Source organism: Ictidomys tridecemlineatus, chromosome X (assembly GCF_052094955.1).
Source record: "Ictidomys tridecemlineatus isolate mIctTri1 chromosome X, mIctTri1.hap1, whole genome shotgun sequence".
NCBI lineage: Eukaryota > Metazoa > Chordata > Mammalia > Rodentia > Sciuridae > Ictidomys > Ictidomys tridecemlineatus.
Genome location: NC_135493.1, coordinates 69687622 through 69705466, shown reverse-complemented (window position 1 = coordinate 69705466; position 17845 = coordinate 69687622). Strand labels below are relative to the sequence as shown.

The window sequence follows — 17845 nt, the reverse complement described above, 5'->3', positions numbered from 1 at the left end:
CATTAAGATAATGAGTGTGAATAAAAAAAAAGAGAAGAGGTCTAAAAGCTAAGAAGAGGAAGAAGCAGCAAAGAAAGTTGAAAAAGAGCCACTTGTAACATAGAAATTGCTATATGAAAGCACTCTAAATACTTCCACATACATCAGTTCATTTAATCCTCTCAAACTCCATGAAAGGTTCCTGATATTGGTCCCATTTTCAGATGAAAACACTGAGGTGCAGAGACTAGAAGTACATTAAACCGGGCACATTGGGGCATGCCTGTAAACACAGTGACTCTGAAGGCTGAGGCAACAGGATCTCAAGTTCAAGATTAGTCTCAGCAAGTTAGTAAGACCTGGCTCAAAATAAAAAGTAAAAGGTTTAAATTCCCAGTACGAGAGAGAGAGAGAGAGAGAGAGAGAGAGAGAGAGAGAGAGAGAGAGAGATACGAGAATGCTATAGAAAATCACACAGCTAATACATTTCAGAACAAGAATCCAAACCCAGATGGTCCGATTTAGATCTCACAGCTCCTCCACTATGTTATTTTGCTTCTGTATAAAGATGGATATAATATCTACAGGCATAAAATTTCTGGCCAAGGAAAGTGGGGAATGTGCTTCAAGAGGAGTGTGTGTCTGGGGGTGCACATGAGTGCGTGTGTGTTGGTGTGTGTGTGTGTGTATATGTGTGTGTTGTGTGTTTTCTTTTTGTTAGATCACAGATCATATGAAGTTGTTAAGGTAGGAAAGAAAAATTTAGATCACTTTCAAAAGGATTGAATTCCATGCTAAGGGATATATGAACTTTATATTACAGTTCTGAATATGGTTTGAGTGCTTTCCCCAAGGAAGGATTTGTATATTGGAAGCTAATTCTCTAGAATGGAAATGTTGAGAGGTGGCATGGAACCTTTAACAAGTGAGGCCTAGTGGGAACTGGATAGCTCATTTGGGCCTCTGTCCTTGGAAGGGATCAAGGTAGTCTCACGGGGGAGGGGGGCGGGCAGGGGGCCTGAGTTAGTTGTCATAAAAAAAAGTTCTTAAAAAAGAGTGAGCTGGGCTGGGACAGTAGCTCAGTGGCAGAGCACTTGCCTTATATGTGTGAGGCACTGGGTTTTGTTCTTAGCACCACATAAAAATGAGACAAATAAAATAAAGGCATTCTGTCCTTCTACAACTACAAAAAAAAATGTTTGGAAAAAAAAGAGTGAGCTGAGCCCTGTGGCTTCTGTGTGATCTCTCCTTTAGGCACATGTGCCACTATGTGACACAGCCAAGGGGGCCCTTCTCAGAAGCAAACTGATTACAGGATCATGCCCTTGGACCTCCAGAATTGAGAGCTAATTATACTTCTTTTATTTTTGTGGTGCTGGGAATAGAAACCAAGGTGTCATACATGATAAACACATACTCTACCACTGAGCCGTACCCCTACCCCACATCTATTTTCTTCACACAGTATCTAGCTTCAGGTATTTTGTTATAGTAACAAAAAATAGGAAATAAAATATGGAAGAGCCACCATAATTTTCAGGGTACAGGAATTAATTCTGGCAGTGATATATAAGATTATCTTGAGAAGACAGAATACAGGTAGAAAGACCAGTTGGAAGATAATCCTATTGTCACTGCATATAGAGAAGTATGAATACAAAGGAAAGGATTGCTTAAGGGAGCACCGGTTAATCAACAGATATTTACTGAGCCACTTCTATCATCCTCGCCCCATGCTATAAGGAAATACTAGGATATTATAGTGTATATAATAGTCTTTAACAAGTTTATAATCCAGTTAGAGAGGGAGACATGTTTGAGAAATAATAAGCAAATAGAGAATTGACAGATAAGAATTATTTATTGAAGTAAAAGTTCAAATTGTGGGGGCTGGGGATGTGGCTCAAGCGGTATCGCACTTGCCTGGCATGTGTGCGGCCTGGGTTCGATCCTCAGCACCACGTACAAAGATGTTGTGTCCACCGATAACTAAAAAATAAATACTAAAGTTATCTCTCTCTCTCTCTCTCTCTCTCTCTCTCTCTCTCTCTCTCTCTCTCTCTCCTCTCTCTCTTTAAAAAAAAGTTCAAATTGTGGGGAAAGAGAGATAATCAGATACTACATAATTAAAGTGCAAATTATCTGGTAGAACACCTATTTAAGAAGTCTGAATATGCAAAAATAGAAAATTAACTATTGGGATTCAATAAATCAAAGAAATAAAAAAAAAGAAGTCTGAGACTGGTGAATGGTGGAATCAAAGGCCTCCAAAGTCTTCCTTGGTTTGTTTTGGAATGAAGGGTGGGGAATAGAAAAGTAAAAGCCAATGAGAAGAAGTTGGCGAAAAGTTAAAGAGAGATGAATCTCTCAGGCAAATAATGGTAAATCATGAGATCTTTATGCCCAGCCAGCTGTATTACTACAAATCAGTAAACCATGGACACAAAAAAGAATAGGTATTAATTTACGTATCATTCTCAGCTCGTTTGGAAAGATTTTGAGAATAAGTATTCAACTGAACAAGTAGCACTGGTCAACAAAGAGAGGAGGATAAAGATTAAATAACAAAGAAAAGAACACTTTATAAAAAGTACAAAAAGAGGGGGGCTAGGGTTGTGGCTCAGTGGTAGAGTGCTTGCCTAGCACGTGTTAGGCACTGGGTTCAATCCTTAGCACCACATAAAAATAAATAAATATATAAAATATATTGTGTGCATCTACACTAAGCATTTATTTTAAAATAGCACAAACCTACACATAAAACTTTTTAGGTTATATTTAATATTCATAATATTTAGTAACTCAATCTCCATTCAGAATGACCATTTATTTTAAATTTTTTTTTAAATAATTATTCTTAAGCTTTAGGTGGACACAATATCTTTATTTGACATTTATGTGGTGCTGAGGATTGAACCCAGTGCCTCCTGCATGTTAGGCGGGCACTCTACCACTGAGCCACAACCCCAGCCCAAGAATGACCATTATTTTTATAAAGTGGGACATGCTGCCTGCCCTCAATAAATTTACAATTCAAGAGTGGCATAATCAGTGTGCCACACTTATAAGAGATTCACTGTTTATGAGTGGGGTGTAGCTAAACGGTAGAGCACTTGCCTTGCCTGCGTGAGGCTGTTGGTTTGATTCCCAGCATCATAAAATAAATCAATTCACTATTTAGTTCACAAAAATAGACATTGGACCTCCATTATTTCCCTTTAGAATTTACAGGAATTTAGCCTTCAGATCCCTTCCACCTCTAACATTGTATGAATTTGTACCTACTAGTTATTAAAATCCATGTGAACTAGAAGTGAGATAATCCCTACTGCTATTTTACTTTATTTTATTGTTTGAGGCCAGGGATGGAATCCAAGGACACTTAACCACTGAGCCACATCCCCAGCACGTTTTTAAAAAAATTGATTTTGAAACAGGGCCTCACTAAATTGCTTAGGGCCTCTCTAAATTGCTGAGGCTGGCTTTGAACTTGTGATCCTCTTGATAGCCTCTGGAGCCACAGGGATTACAGGCCTGTGCTGCATCACCATGCCTGGATCCTGCTGCTATTTTATTGCTATTATTATTAGTATGTCCGGTATAAGAGAGGGACTGATAAATTTCAGGACTCAGTTCAACTCAAGGATATATAAAAAAAATTCAGAAAATAAGTGGCATTTTAATCACTCAATATTTTCTAATGAAAGTGGGGCGGGCAAGTTTGTCTTCATGTTCTCCTTCCCAATCTTAATAGTAGGAGGAAGGGAAGGCCTATTTCCTAATATCCCAAGAGTCTTCCTTCATACCAAAACCATATGCCAAAAATTCTTACCATTTCTCCAAACAAAGGATCGAAACTGTACTGCAAAGTTTCATTGCTTTGTAATTCATTAAGTTCACCACCAAGCAACATGCAACACCAAGCTCATGCAATGCCAAGCTAGTGCAATGCCATGCCCCTTGCTTACCTGAACATGACCTAAGTCATACAATATCATCTCCCATGTAGTGTGAGGTCGTGACCTGTGCCATGTAGTGCCATCGTCTGCATCCCCGTACTTAAATGCTTGCTAATTATTGCTAGGGATAATATGGGAGGTCTCAAGTCTATATTAATTCCTCTTACTTTTGAATTGGGATTCGTGGATACAACAGAAAAATCTATGTCAAAACCCTTTTCTCCATGACTATGTTTTTACTGCCCCTTTAAAGATTTTCCTCCTACCCAAAGTAACCTAAGAGTCACGTGTGAGTAAGTAGGGGCTTTGAAATAACAATAGCTTAACCAGCCTATGGGGTTTATCTATTAGGCAATCAGCCCCTCCCCCAAGGGCTGTAGGCGGTACCCAGAGTTTAGTCACCGAAGGCTGCTGCTCTTTGGTTGTGTCGGTAACGAGTTGTCCCTGGGCTATTGCCCCTGCCTCTCCCTTCCCCTCAGTACTGACGCTCAAAACCATGGAGGAAGCCTCCAATGCCACGGTTCCTGGCTTTCTCATTAAGCTCTGGACGTTAGTAGACGACACCAACTTGGATGATGTGATTCGCTGGAGTGAGGTATACCTGCTTGGGGAGAGGATTGGGTGTAGTAGAGGGGTGCGGGTTCGGAAAGGGTCTTTTCAAGATGTAGAAGATTTGGGGCAGGGTCCAAGGGCAGAGGCACCAGACTATTTAACGACCCCACGTCATTTGGGCATCAAATTCAGTTTCTTCCCAAGATAAGCCTCACCTTATTAATTTCCGTGGGAGTAACTGCCAAAAGCTAGCCGCTATTTTCTGGCTTTTGTTTTTCTCTTCAGAACCCCCAAACACGTGGCACAGCAGCAAAGAGTCCCTTACCCTGAATACGAATTCCTCCCCAGGAAAGTGCCTTGGTACACACTAGTGAGCAACTCAACTGCCTTCTTACTAGAGCATAAGTAACTTTTTTTTTCCTTTTTTTTGGTGCTAAGGTTAGAAACCAGGGCCTCGTGCATGCTAGCAGAGCGCTCTCCCACTGAGCTGTACCCCACCCCCACTTTTTCTTTTTAAATAATGGGAACTTTCCTGCCAAGTGTACCTAATTGAGTGTCTTGGGTGCTTTTAACAAGACCAACTTTTTCACAGCTTCTGAAAGCATTGACTTGTAGATTCCATTCTTGACCAGGCCTTGTCAGTTTCTCCCAGACAGTGTGCTGGGTGGGCATACGGAAGTTTGCACCTTCCTCAATATCGGCAGTCTGATGCTTGATCAGACTGCTTCTAGGATTTGATTTATGCTACCTTTAATCACCCAAATAGAGAATTATGGAACCCTGCGGGATAAGTTAAAGCCCAGTACTCTAACTTGGTAATAGTCACCTTGGTAAAATATACGTATAAATTGAGGTAGAACTTTAACCTTTCACTTCTTTTGCTTTCTTTTCTTTGGTGTTGGTGTTGTAACCTAGGCTTTCATGCATGCTAAGAAAGCACTCTGACACTGAGCTACACTTTTTATATTATCTATAATTCATATTTATATTATCTATATATGTCATATATATTTATATTACCTATAAATGTCATATATATATATATATATATATATAAAATCAAACACAAATATAAAGGGCTACAATGAACTCACAATTTCTATAGCCAACTTAAGTAATGATTATGGCCCTTCTTGTTTCATAGATAAACTTCTACTCTTCCTCTAATTATTTTGAAGCAAATGCTTCATGTGATATTTAATTTATAACTTATTCATACACATGGCTAAAATGAAAGAAATTCTGAAGTAAAATTTTGATGCTTAAAAAAATGAGAAGCTGGAGTGTAGTTCAGTGTACAGGGAGAAGAGGCCCTGGGTTTGTTCCATGACCAGCACTCCAAATATATATACTGCTTTGAGATCAGGATGTAGCTCTGTGGCAGAGCACTTGCAAGGCCCTGGGATCTATCCCCTAAACTGGAAAAAAAATACACACACACACACAGATATATCTATATATCTATATATATGTATATTTATATATATAAATGGACTCAGAGAATTTGAAAAAAACTGAGTCCTTATGTTACTGTGGAATTTTCATGATTATGTATCTGTCTAAATGCCTGTAACCCAAGTTTTTGTAAAGGAATATATTATTAAAGCACTTGTTGAAAGACCTTAGGCCTGTAATCCCAGCAGTTTAGGAAGCTGAGACAGTTCAGGACTCCAAGGTCAGCCTCAGCCATTTAGTAAGGCCCTACGCAATTCAGAAAGACTCTGTCTTAAAATAAAATATTAAAAAAGTGCTGGGGATATGGATCCATGGTTAAGTGCCCCTGAATTCAATCCTCAGTACCAAAAAAGGTAAAGTTCTATATAGGTATGTTGTATTCCTTATTTTGAACTATAGAGCAAAAAAAATTTACTTTTTTAATTTGTTATTTTATTTTTATTAATAAAATATACTTGCTCATGTGGATTGTGAAACCATTAAGATAAATGTGAAAGCAATAAATGTTAGTGTTCATAAAATTGCATCATAATTGAAGAGACACAAGCACATAAGCCTTCTAGATGACTTACCTAATATTTTTGGGAAATGTATATCTACATAACACAGAACTATTTTCCATTAAATTTTATTCTTTCCTTTTCCATTTCCATCACCTTCTAAAAAGTTAACTCTTCCAATTTTTAAAGCACCTGCTAGGCAAAGCCTGTATCACTGAACTACACCCCCAGCACAGCACCTGGAATAATACACCCCCCCACACACACACGTTATTTTATTTTTATTGATAAAATATACTTGCTCGTGTGTATTGTGAAACAATAAAATGCCTATAATCTATGGAGAAAAAAACAGTGGAGTCTTCTGTTGTGGGGGACAGATTTGAGTAGAAAAGAGAATGGGGAAATGGTTTTAGGAAAATAGCTGTTAGCCAACCCCATCCATATCTAAATGGTGTATACATTTGTCAAAACTCACTTAAAACTGGTTAATTTCACTAAATCTATTTTTTTCTGAAAACCCCCAAACAAATGTCAACAGTGTTGTGCTCTTAAATTTTTTTGTGATAGTCATGTGTATGAATAACTTATAAATTAAATATCACATTGTTTTTTTTTGTTTTGTTTTTTGGTGCTGGGGATCGAACCCAGAGCCTTGTGCATGGGGGTAAATATATATTGTTGATTGACTTAAAGCATTGAGGATTGAGGAAGCCTCTTTTTAATGAGTGAACTTTTTAAAAAGCCTTTTCACAGCAGGGGTTGGGAGTGTATAGCTCAGTGGTAGAGAGCTGACCTAGCATATAGAAGGCCCTCTATTTGATCCCCAGGGAAACACAGCCAGCCAGCCAGCCAGACAGACAGACAGACACACACACACACACACACACACACACACACACACACACACACGCCTTTCCACAAAATCCATTAAAATCTTATGTCACATCATGTGCACATGGTAGATAAACGTTGCTCTTAGGCTTTGGATGATTTTTGCCTTATACAACATTTAATGTGTACGTTGAAGTAGTCTTATTTTATAGACAGTGGTGTGCTAGAATGGGCTGATTATTGCTCAGAGGTGTTTATGAAAGCCAGTTGTACTCATCTCACAAATCTGCATTCAGTGACTTCATGTCCTCAAAGTGAAATCAGCAGTATTTACATTTGGAAATCACCAAATTCCACAAATCAGTCCCATATCCCCAGAATAATATTAAACAATAGCACAATACCCATTTTTGTAACAAAATAAATTGATAAATTGGCCTTGGATTCAATTCCCAGAAAAGAAAAAAGGAAGGAAGGAAGAAAGGAAAGAAAGAAGAAAATTGAGGCTGAGGTTGTAGCTCAGTGGTTGTACCACGACGTGGGAGATGCTGGGTTTGATTCTCAGCATCCAATATAAATAAATGAATAAAATAATAAATATCCATCAACAACTAATAAAATATTTTAATAAAAAGAAGAAAATTGCTCCCAAGTCATTGATATTGGGTGTGAATAGCTGTACTGCTACACTTGAACTGGGTAACAATCTCCAACATTTTTTGAACGCTGATTGGTGTTGGTGGGGTAGGTGGGAGAGAGCACCACCTAGCGCCTTTCTGAGTTAACTGTTGCTTCTGACCCTGGGATTTCCTAGTAACCATGTAGGCATTGCAATTAAAAACTGTGTATTTGAGTATGTTCACCCAAACCTACATCATCTTAAGAAGTAATATTCTTTCAGGATATATTAAGTGAAACAAGCCAGACACATAAAGATAAAAATGCTACATATTCTGAGTCATTTCTGGAAGCTAAAAGTATTTGACCTCTCAAGTATCACTTTTTACTCTCATGTTGAATCTAGGGGAAAAAAGACATGAAACTACAAGGGTGACTATTAGGAAAGGGTACTGGGATCAGGAGGAAGAGGAAGGATAGAGTAATAGGGAGGGTGGATATGATCAAAGTATATTATATGCATGTATGAAAATATCAGAAAGAAACCCATTATTTTGTGCAATTAATATTTGCTAGTAAGCACTTTTAAGATTTTTTATATTTATTCTTAAGTTTTAGGCAGACACAATATCTTTATTTTACATTTATGTGGTGCTGAGGCTCGAACCCAGTGCCTCCTGCATGCTAGGTGAGCACTTTACCACTGAGCCACAACCCCAGCCCCTAAAATGTTTCATAAAAGATATTAAAATGATAGTCTTTAAAGCCTAGGAAGGGTGCTGGAGGGACAGGGGAGGTTGCATAGTAGATACCAAAATACTGTTAGGAGAAATAAGTTCTAGTGCTCTATAGCACAATAGGTAACTATAGTCTACAACAATTTATGATATATTTTAAAATAACTACAAAGAAGTCCAAAGATTGTCAACATATAAAAATCATAAGTGGGGGCTGGAGTTGTAGTTCAGTGGTAGATTACTTACCTAGCACATGTGTGAGGCACTGGGTTCAATCCTCAGCACCACATAAAAATAAATTAATGAAGTAAAGTTAAAAAAATAAAAATCATAAGTGTTGAAGGATGCCTACACTAATATATTGATGCTCATTATACATTGTGTTCATATACCAAAATTTTATAATACATATACACATCATAAAGATACACAAATATGTCAAAGAAAAAAAATTTTAAAGGGCTGGGATTGTGGCTCAGCAATAGAGTGCTCGCCTTATTGCATTGCAAGGCCCTGGATTCGATCTTCAGCACCACATAAAAATAAATAAATAAAAACAAAGGCATTATGTACAACTAAAAGAAATAAATATTTTTTAAAAATTTTAAAAATAAAACAATTATTCCCTTTCAGATAGTATAAATATAAATGAGTGCAAGAATACTGAAGCTTGAGCAACTGTGTGTGTTTGTGTATGTGTGTATTCATGGAAATTTGGAAAATATAAAAAAATGTCTATAATTACAACATTCAAAGATAACCCAAATTTTATGTATTTTTTTACATGGTGATATAAATGTATTCATACAGGTTGACATGTATCTTTACAAATGCACATTTATTTACCAAATTAAGATCATGGGGCTGGGGTTGTGGCTCAGTGATAGTGCGCTTGCCTAGCATGCATGAAGCACTGGGTTTGATTCTCAGCACCACATACAAATAAATAAAATAAAGGTAAAGGTCCATCAACAACTAATATATATATATATACATACACACACACACACACACAAAAACATATATAAAGATCATACTCTGAAATTTTGTAATTAACTTTTTTCATTAGTATTATATTTTGACCATTTTTCATACTCAAAATTGAATATTTAAAAAATATTTTGCTGTGCATTTGTAGTTTCAGCAACTCAGTGATTGAGGAGGATATCTTGAGTCCACAAGTTTCAGACCACCCAGGGCAATGTAGCAAGACCTGGTTTCTTTTGGGGGGGATGGGGGCACCAGGGGTTGAACTCAGGGGCACTCGACCACTGAGTCACATCCCAGCTCTATTTTGTATTTTATTTAGAGATAGGGTCTCATTAAGTTGCCTAGCTCGTCACTTTTGCTGAGGTTAGCTTTGAACTCTCTATCCTCCTGCCTCAGTTTTCCCAGCTGCTAGGATTACCAGCACTGCGCCTGGTCAAGACCTGGTTTCTAATCATCATAGTCATGGTTATCATCAACATTATCTCATGTAGACATGATGAATACATTTGTGCAGAAAGGTTTTTTCATGGGTTCTGCTTCTTTAGAATAGATTCCTAGGATGGGAATTACCAAGTTAAAGGATATGAGCTTTTTGTGTCTATATGCTACCTTGTGATAATAACAATTTTTTGTTTGTTTTTTGTGATACTGGGGGTTGAACCCAGGGCCTTGTGCATGTGAGGCAATCCCTCAACCAACTGAGCTATATCTCCAGCCCCCAATAAAAATTTTTTAAAAAAATTATTTTTTAGTTTTAGGTGGACACAATATTTTTATTTTATATTTATGTGGTACTGAGGATCGAACCCATTGCCTCATGCATGCTAGGCAAGCACTCTACCACTGAGTGACAACTGCAGCCCTCAAGTAGTTTTAAATAAATTTAAAATTCTGAATACAATGTATGCTTATCATAGAAAAATTTATAAACTGAAAACTAAAGTAAATATACCCAAATATGAAACAGTACTTATTTCTAGGAGGTGAAGTATCAATTTTATTTGTACTTTTCATGTTTTGTGTTTATGTACACACATATATATCAGTGTCTATATGTATATATCAGTGTATATTCAGTGTATTCGTATATATTTTTAATATGTATTTTTTTAGTTGTAGGTGGACACAATACCTTTATTTTATTTTTATGTGGTGCTGAGGGTTGAACCTAGTGCCTCATGTGTGCCAGGCAAGCACTCTATCACTGAGCCGCCCTCCATGTATGTATTTATAAACATACAGAAAAAAAGTTCAGTGTCTATGTTTTGACAGATAGCCTGGGAGTTCTTTACAATGTTAACAATTGCTATCTTTAGATGGTGGGAATTTTATGATTTATTTTTCTTTGTTGTTCTTTATATTGATAATGTATCATTTAACAATCAGAATAAAGCCAATTTTTAAGAAGGAAAACACTTAAAATATTACATTATGCAAAGTTTTATCTAAGACAATATTTTTAGGAGTTACAGTATATTTTGTCATAGAAATATGCTGTAAGTAATGTAATCTTTCCTCATGTTTTCTGGACATGGGCATGTAGGTTCTTTCAGTCAAATATTTTAAATATATGAAGGAGAATGTACCCTTTAAAGGCAATCAGTGTTGTCATTCCTTATGTAATTTGAATAATCACTAATTCATTTTTTTATACACTTCCTTTTTAAGTATTAATAGTTTAATTTTTATAAAATGAAGGATGGACCAATATATAATATATTTAAACTGGAACATACATTATCATATTTTACTTGCACTTTTATCATATATTATTATCGAACCTCTAAATATTCAGATACCATTTATCCAATTTAGAAGTAATTTTCTCTAGGGCCTTTTTCACTTCCTGATTATTTTTAATTGAATCATCATTTGTTTGTATCTCCACAGAGGGTTGATCAAGGGGAGGAATAGTCTAATCTGACATTATGCAGATTTCTCTGTTATTTTCTCTTATCTCTGAAGTCCAGTCAATTCTGGGAAAAGCATGAGCTGAGTGAATTCTGGGGATTCTGTTCTGAGAATAATTTAGTTTGGTTTATAGATAGTCCCAAGGGCTCTTGAGAGGCAATTCCAATTAAAGACAATCCCCAGCCAAAACACACACCTTTAATAAGAATGACTCAGGAAGTCTGAGAACAAACTAGACTAGAATGAATTAAAATTCTTGGATTTTTCTCTCTCGGTGCCTTTTAGGATTATGATGATCCATTTCACTTCTAAAGAACTGAACTAATTGTTAGGTAATATAGGGACATGACAGATAAGCATATTTTTCTAAATCTTAGTCCAAGTGGATATTAAAATTTAAGCAACATAATATTGCAGTTAATACATTTTTTATAATTTCATTGAACATTAAATTTATAATTTTAGAGAATGAGCACTACCACCTTTTACTACTTTTAAAATAATTTTTATTGAAATACATTTGTTTTAGAAAATTTAGAAAATAAAAATAAGCAAAAAATGTCATATTACCATCCAGTGAAATTACTGTTAACAATTTGCAAAATATTCTTTTGTGGGTCTTTTTTTCTGTGTGTGGTGCTGGTGATCTAACCCAGGGCCTTAAACCTGCCAGACAAGCACTCTACCACTGAACTATACCCCAGCCCAATATATTTAATATAAAATTTATTATTTTATACTGTCTGAAAATTTGCTGTTTTTTTACTTAAAATATATCATTATGAACATTTCCATATCATTAAATACACTTCTATGGCTTTACTTTTATGTCAGTATAACATTCATTTGCATGGATTTGTCATTCTCTTAGTATGTTATTTCAATTTTAAATATTAAATAAAATTATTTATGTAACAGTTTTTAGATAAATCTCTGTACATATCAATAATTATTTAATATAATTTAATATCAAATATATATAAATATAATATTTAATATATATGATATAATTTGAATGTCTTTTTTTATTCTTTATTTTTTTATTCCTTTCTTTTTTTTCTTTTTTTAATTATTATTAGTTGTTCAAAACATTACAAAGCTCTTGACATCATATTTCATACATTTGATTCAAGCGGCTTATGAACTCCCATTTTTACCCTGTAGACAGATTGCAGAATCACATCGGTTCCACATCCACGTTTTTACATAATGCCATAATAGTAACTGTTGTATTCTGCTGCCTTTCCTATCCTCTACTATCCTCCCTCCCCTCCCATCTTCTCTCTCTACCCCATCTACTGTAATTCATTTCTCTCCCTTGATTTTTTCCCCTTTCCCCTCACTTCCTCTTATATGTAATTTTATATAACAATGAGGGTCTTCTTCCATTTCCATGCAATTTCCCTTCTCTCTCTCTTTCCCTCCCACCTCTTGCCCTAGGGATTATTGAGTGCTAGGGATTGAACCTAGGTGCTGATATATGCTAGGCAGGTATTCATCCTCTTAGTGGCATCCCCAGCCACGTGTGTGTGTGTGTGTGTGTGTGTGTGTGTGTGTGTGTGTGTGTGTGTTGCTAGGGATTGAACCTAGGGCTTTGTGAATGTGAGGCAGGTACTCTACCAGCTGAGCTATATCCCCAGCCCCCTAGACACTTTAATTTTGCTTTCAGACAGGGTTTCATTGTGTGATACAGAATGGCTTTGAACTTGTAATTCTCTTGCCTCACCCTCTTAAATAGTCTGGATTATAGTTGACCATCATCTTTCCAACTCAGGACCAATCTAATTCACATTTTAAATACTTTTTTTTCAAAATTGTCTAATTGTTTTGAATTATTATTTTTTTTCTGTTTTTTTCAAATGGAGTTTATGTGTTTTGACAATTTGAACGCATTCATTATATTTTAATAATGTTCTTTGTTATATGTGCTGAAAATATTTCTTTCACTTCATATTTGCCTTTTAAATTTGTTTATGCTTTCTTGATTTATGGTTTTTGTACATGTTTTCATTTTTGTAGCCAACCTATTACCTTTTTCTTAATGTTTTCTCTCTATGACATATTCTGTCTCTTTATAGAACAATTTTTCCCCAGTGGTAGGTAGGGATTGAACTTAAGTCCTAGAAAGCATGTTATCACTAAACTAGAACCCTAACACAAATGTTCTTATAATTTTTGGCTTGACATTTTTACAAGTCTTTCAAGTTCTTGGTTCCTGATGCATTGTTGTTGAACTGCTGCTTTATTGAAACTTTATTTTTTCTGTAAATAACTACTTTTTGATCTTATTTCTAGAATGGTCACAGCTTTCTCGTTGTGAATGAACAAAACTTTGCCAAAAACATACTTCCAAAATACTTCAAACATAACAATATATCCAGCTTCATACGGCAGCTCAACCTGTGTAAGTACGACTTATTTCTGCAAATATCAGAATTTAGTGGTATATCACATAAAAATAATCCTTTTTGTAAAACATATGTGATATTACTTGAGTTGAGTGAGGGTTCTTAATAAAATCTATTATTATTAAAACTTTACTTAGTTTGATTTTTTGATTGTGGTTCCAAATATGAAAAAATTTCCTTTTGGCAATGCCTGCTTTAATTCTTTTGAGTTATAGAATCTTAAAACTGAATGTTACCAAAGAATTTATCTAGTTTAATCCTATTATGTTAGAGCCAAGGAATGGGCTCTAAAGAAATTAAGTATACTTGATCCAGTTCATACAGCTAGGCAAATCAAGTCTGGACTCCATTATTTTGATTAAAAGTAGATTAGTTTTTCTCCCTCTAATCTTTAGAATTCAAGGTCTGACATAGCACAGATATGAGTTCTACTGCTGCCATAAGTCTTCTTTTTTCAACATAATCTTATATTACTGTTAGAAAAAAATTGAGAACTATATAAAAGTATAAGAAGTACATTTGTATTTGTGTATGTAAACTTAGGATAATCTTTGCAAAATTTGTATCTTGCATATTTTCAACCTAGCATTGTGTCATAAATATTTCCCATTTAAAATATTTTGTCTTATGTAATATCATGATATCATTATTAAGGCTGCTCTCACTTATACACACTTTTGTGGTACTAGTTACATGCATTTTTTTAAAAAAATGTGCTTCTACAAGTGCAGTGGCTCATGCCTGTAAATCCTAGCTACTCAGGAGGCTGAGTAAGGATGATTACAAGTTCAAGGATAGCCCGGACAATTTAGCCGAGACCCTCTCTCAAAATAAAAATTGCCAGCTGAGGATGTTGATCAGTGGTAGAGCACTCCTTGGTTCCATCTCCAGTACCATTTGAAAAAATAAAAAAACTTCTCTTTATACCAATTTTTATTGTGAATATCTATTATTTTTACAGTAAAATAGAAATATTATTTATGTAAAATACCTTTGAGATATTTTTAAGGCCTCAAAAGAGTAATAGTTGGAGATACCCAATGTATTGCTTTAAAAATTATTCAGATTTAGAAGCACAGAAACTTTTCATATTTATTAACAACACATAATATTTTTATTTAAAATATGTAAGGCATACCAAGTAAAACCATAGGCATTGCAAAAACCTTAAACATTTCTTTTTTTTTTTTTGTGGTGCTGGGGATTTAACTCAGGACCTTGTACATGCAAGGCACTCAACCAATTAAGGAATATCCCAAGCCCCTTAAACATTTCTTTACAAACTGTCATATTAATATGGTTACTCTGCTAATTCTTCTTCTATTCATCTTTAAACATTATGCATTTATTACTGAACCTATCTCAGCATAACTAGAGACAAGATCTGTTTTCCTAGTTACTTTGGAGAATAGAAAACTATTCATGTACCTGTGCCTCCCCAGTATCTTTAGCATTTTAGATTTATTTATTTTTTGTGGAACTGGGAATGAACCCAGGAGCACTTTACCACCGATCTCTATCATCAGTACTTTAAAAAAAATTTTGAATTTGAGAAAGGACCTCACTAATTTGCTGAAGCTAGCCTCCAACTTGTGATACTACTGCCTCAGCCTCCAGAGTTGTTGGGATTATAGGCATGGACTACTGTGCCCAGCTTAGATTTGTTTTTACATTTAATAAAATATTCTATACATTAATAGGAATTCCAATTAATAGGAGTTTCAAATTAAAAATACAGTGAATTTTTGCTCTTCCATACTTATAAACTATTTTTTGGGGGGTGCTGGAGAGCACATCCCTAGCCTTTTTTATTTTTTATTTTCAGAAAGGGTCTTGCTAAATTGCTTGGGCTTGCATAAATTTCTGAGGCTGGCTTTGAATTCATGATCCTCCTGCTTCAGCTGCAAGCCTCTGGGATTACAGGTGTGTGACACCATACCCAGCTCTAATTTGTTTTAGAGGAATATATATTCTCTGTATAAAAATATGATTTCTGTGCTTTTGTCATGTACAGGAATGAAAAAAATAACTTTTTACTATGTTAAGAATGACAAATTACACTAAATTAACCTAGATCCATGGCAAGAAATTACATTTTGACTAATTGAATAGGCAGTAAAAAAATGTAATAATCCTCTATTTTAAGTTTATTGTGTGTTCATGTTTGTGTGTGTAAAGTTGATAAATGCTGGTTATAGAAAATTAAACCTTTATAAAAGGAGAGGGAAAATTTCTCCTAGTTTCATAATCCAAAGATAAAAAATGGGGTCCTAAGTAGAATAACATATATTCATGCTTGTACAATTATATCAAAATGAATTCTACTGTCATGTATAACTAAAAAGAAACAATTTTTTAAAAAGATAAATACTGCTGGGTGTATTGGCACACACTTGTAATCCCAGCAACAATTAGTTTTTTTTTTTTTTTCAGGACCTGGGATTGAACTCGGGTGCACTGGATCACTGAGTCACATCCCCAGCCCTATCTTGTATTTTATTTAGATATAGAGTGAGGTTTCAATTTCTTGGCACCTCAGTTTTGCCTTTGAACTCGCCATCCTCCTGCCTTAGCCTTCTGAACCATTGGGATTACAGGCATGTACCACTGTGTGTGGCTAAAAATTTTTAAAAATTAAAAAAAAAACAGGCTAGGGATGTGGCTCTGTGGTTGAGGTCCACTGGGTTCAATCCCTGGTACCAAAAACAAAGCAAAGACAACTACTGATTGATAAAGTTATATATCCTAATTTTGTTTGTTAGGTTGTTCTATGTAGTGTTTTAATTTTCCAATTTTTATCTTATCTCATTTTGAGATGGAGTCTCACCATTCTACCTAGGCTATCCTTGAACTCCTGGGAACAACAATCCTCCTTCCTCAGCCTCCCAAATGGTTGGAATTACAACCACACAACAAGGCATGCACTACCCTGAATCGGGCAAAGTTAATATTTTTTAATTGACAACATTGTATGTATTTATTGTGTATAACATGATATTTTGCATTGTGGGATGCTTAAATTTAACTGATGAACATAGTTAACATTTTTGTGGTGAGAACACCTAGCCACTCTATTGTTTTCAAGATTACAACATATTATCATTAATTCTAGTTAACATGTGGCATAGTAGCTCTTTTGAACTTACTCTTTTTCTCTCCCAGTGCTGGGGATCAAACCAAGGGTCTTGGGCTTGCTAGGCAATCACTCTACCATTTAGCCATGTCCCCATGCCTTGAATTTACTCCTTCTATCTACCTGTAATTATATGTCTTTTGGGCAATATTTCCCCTATTCTCTAGTCTCCTTGACCTCATTCAAGTTGTTTAGGCTGGTCTTGAACTTGGAATCCTCCTGTCTCAGCCTCCCAATTTGCTAGAATTACAGACATGTGCCACCATGCCCAGTTTATTGTGGTTCTTAATTGCAATTTCTGGTGATTAGTAATGTTGAACATTTTTCATATGCCTATTGGTCATTAGCATTTTTCATATACCTATTCTCCTTTGAGAAATTTCTATTTAGATCTTTTTCCCAATTTTAGAAATTCAGGTTATTTTTATTCTTATTATTGAGTTGTTTGAGTAAACTGTTCTACTTGTGTGTGTGCATGTGTGTGTGTGTGTGTGTTAGTTACTAAGAACTGAATCCAGGACCTTGCACATGCCAGGTAAACTGTATACTATTAATCTACATCCCTAGCCCTTTTTAAATTTTATTTTGAGACAGGGTTTCATAAATTTTCTGGACTGACCTTGAACTTGGGATCCTCCTGCCTCAGCCTTCTGAGTAGCCAGGATTATAGATGTGTGCCTGCCTATTTTTTAGATCTATATTGTGCAAATAATTGCAACTTGGCAGTTTTTCCTCTTTCTCTGTTTGACTTATTTCACTTAATATATAA

At 35.4% G+C, this 17845-nt stretch overlaps 1 protein-coding gene across 1 annotated transcript in view; it reads left to right on the top strand.

The window, feature by feature from the left end:
• Positions 1-4300: 4300 nt before the first annotated feature.
• LOC101978234 (heat shock factor protein 3) overlaps positions 4301-17845 on the top strand; it is a 55057-nt gene continuing 41512 nt past the window's right edge. Inside the window, exons 1-2 of the mRNA XM_040288561.2 lie at positions 4301-4533; positions 13831-13939. Coding sequence (XP_040144495.2) covers positions 4435-4533; positions 13831-13939 — 208 coding nt within the window. The 5' untranslated portion in view covers positions 4301-4434. The remainder of the gene's footprint in view (positions 4534-13830; positions 13940-17845) is intronic.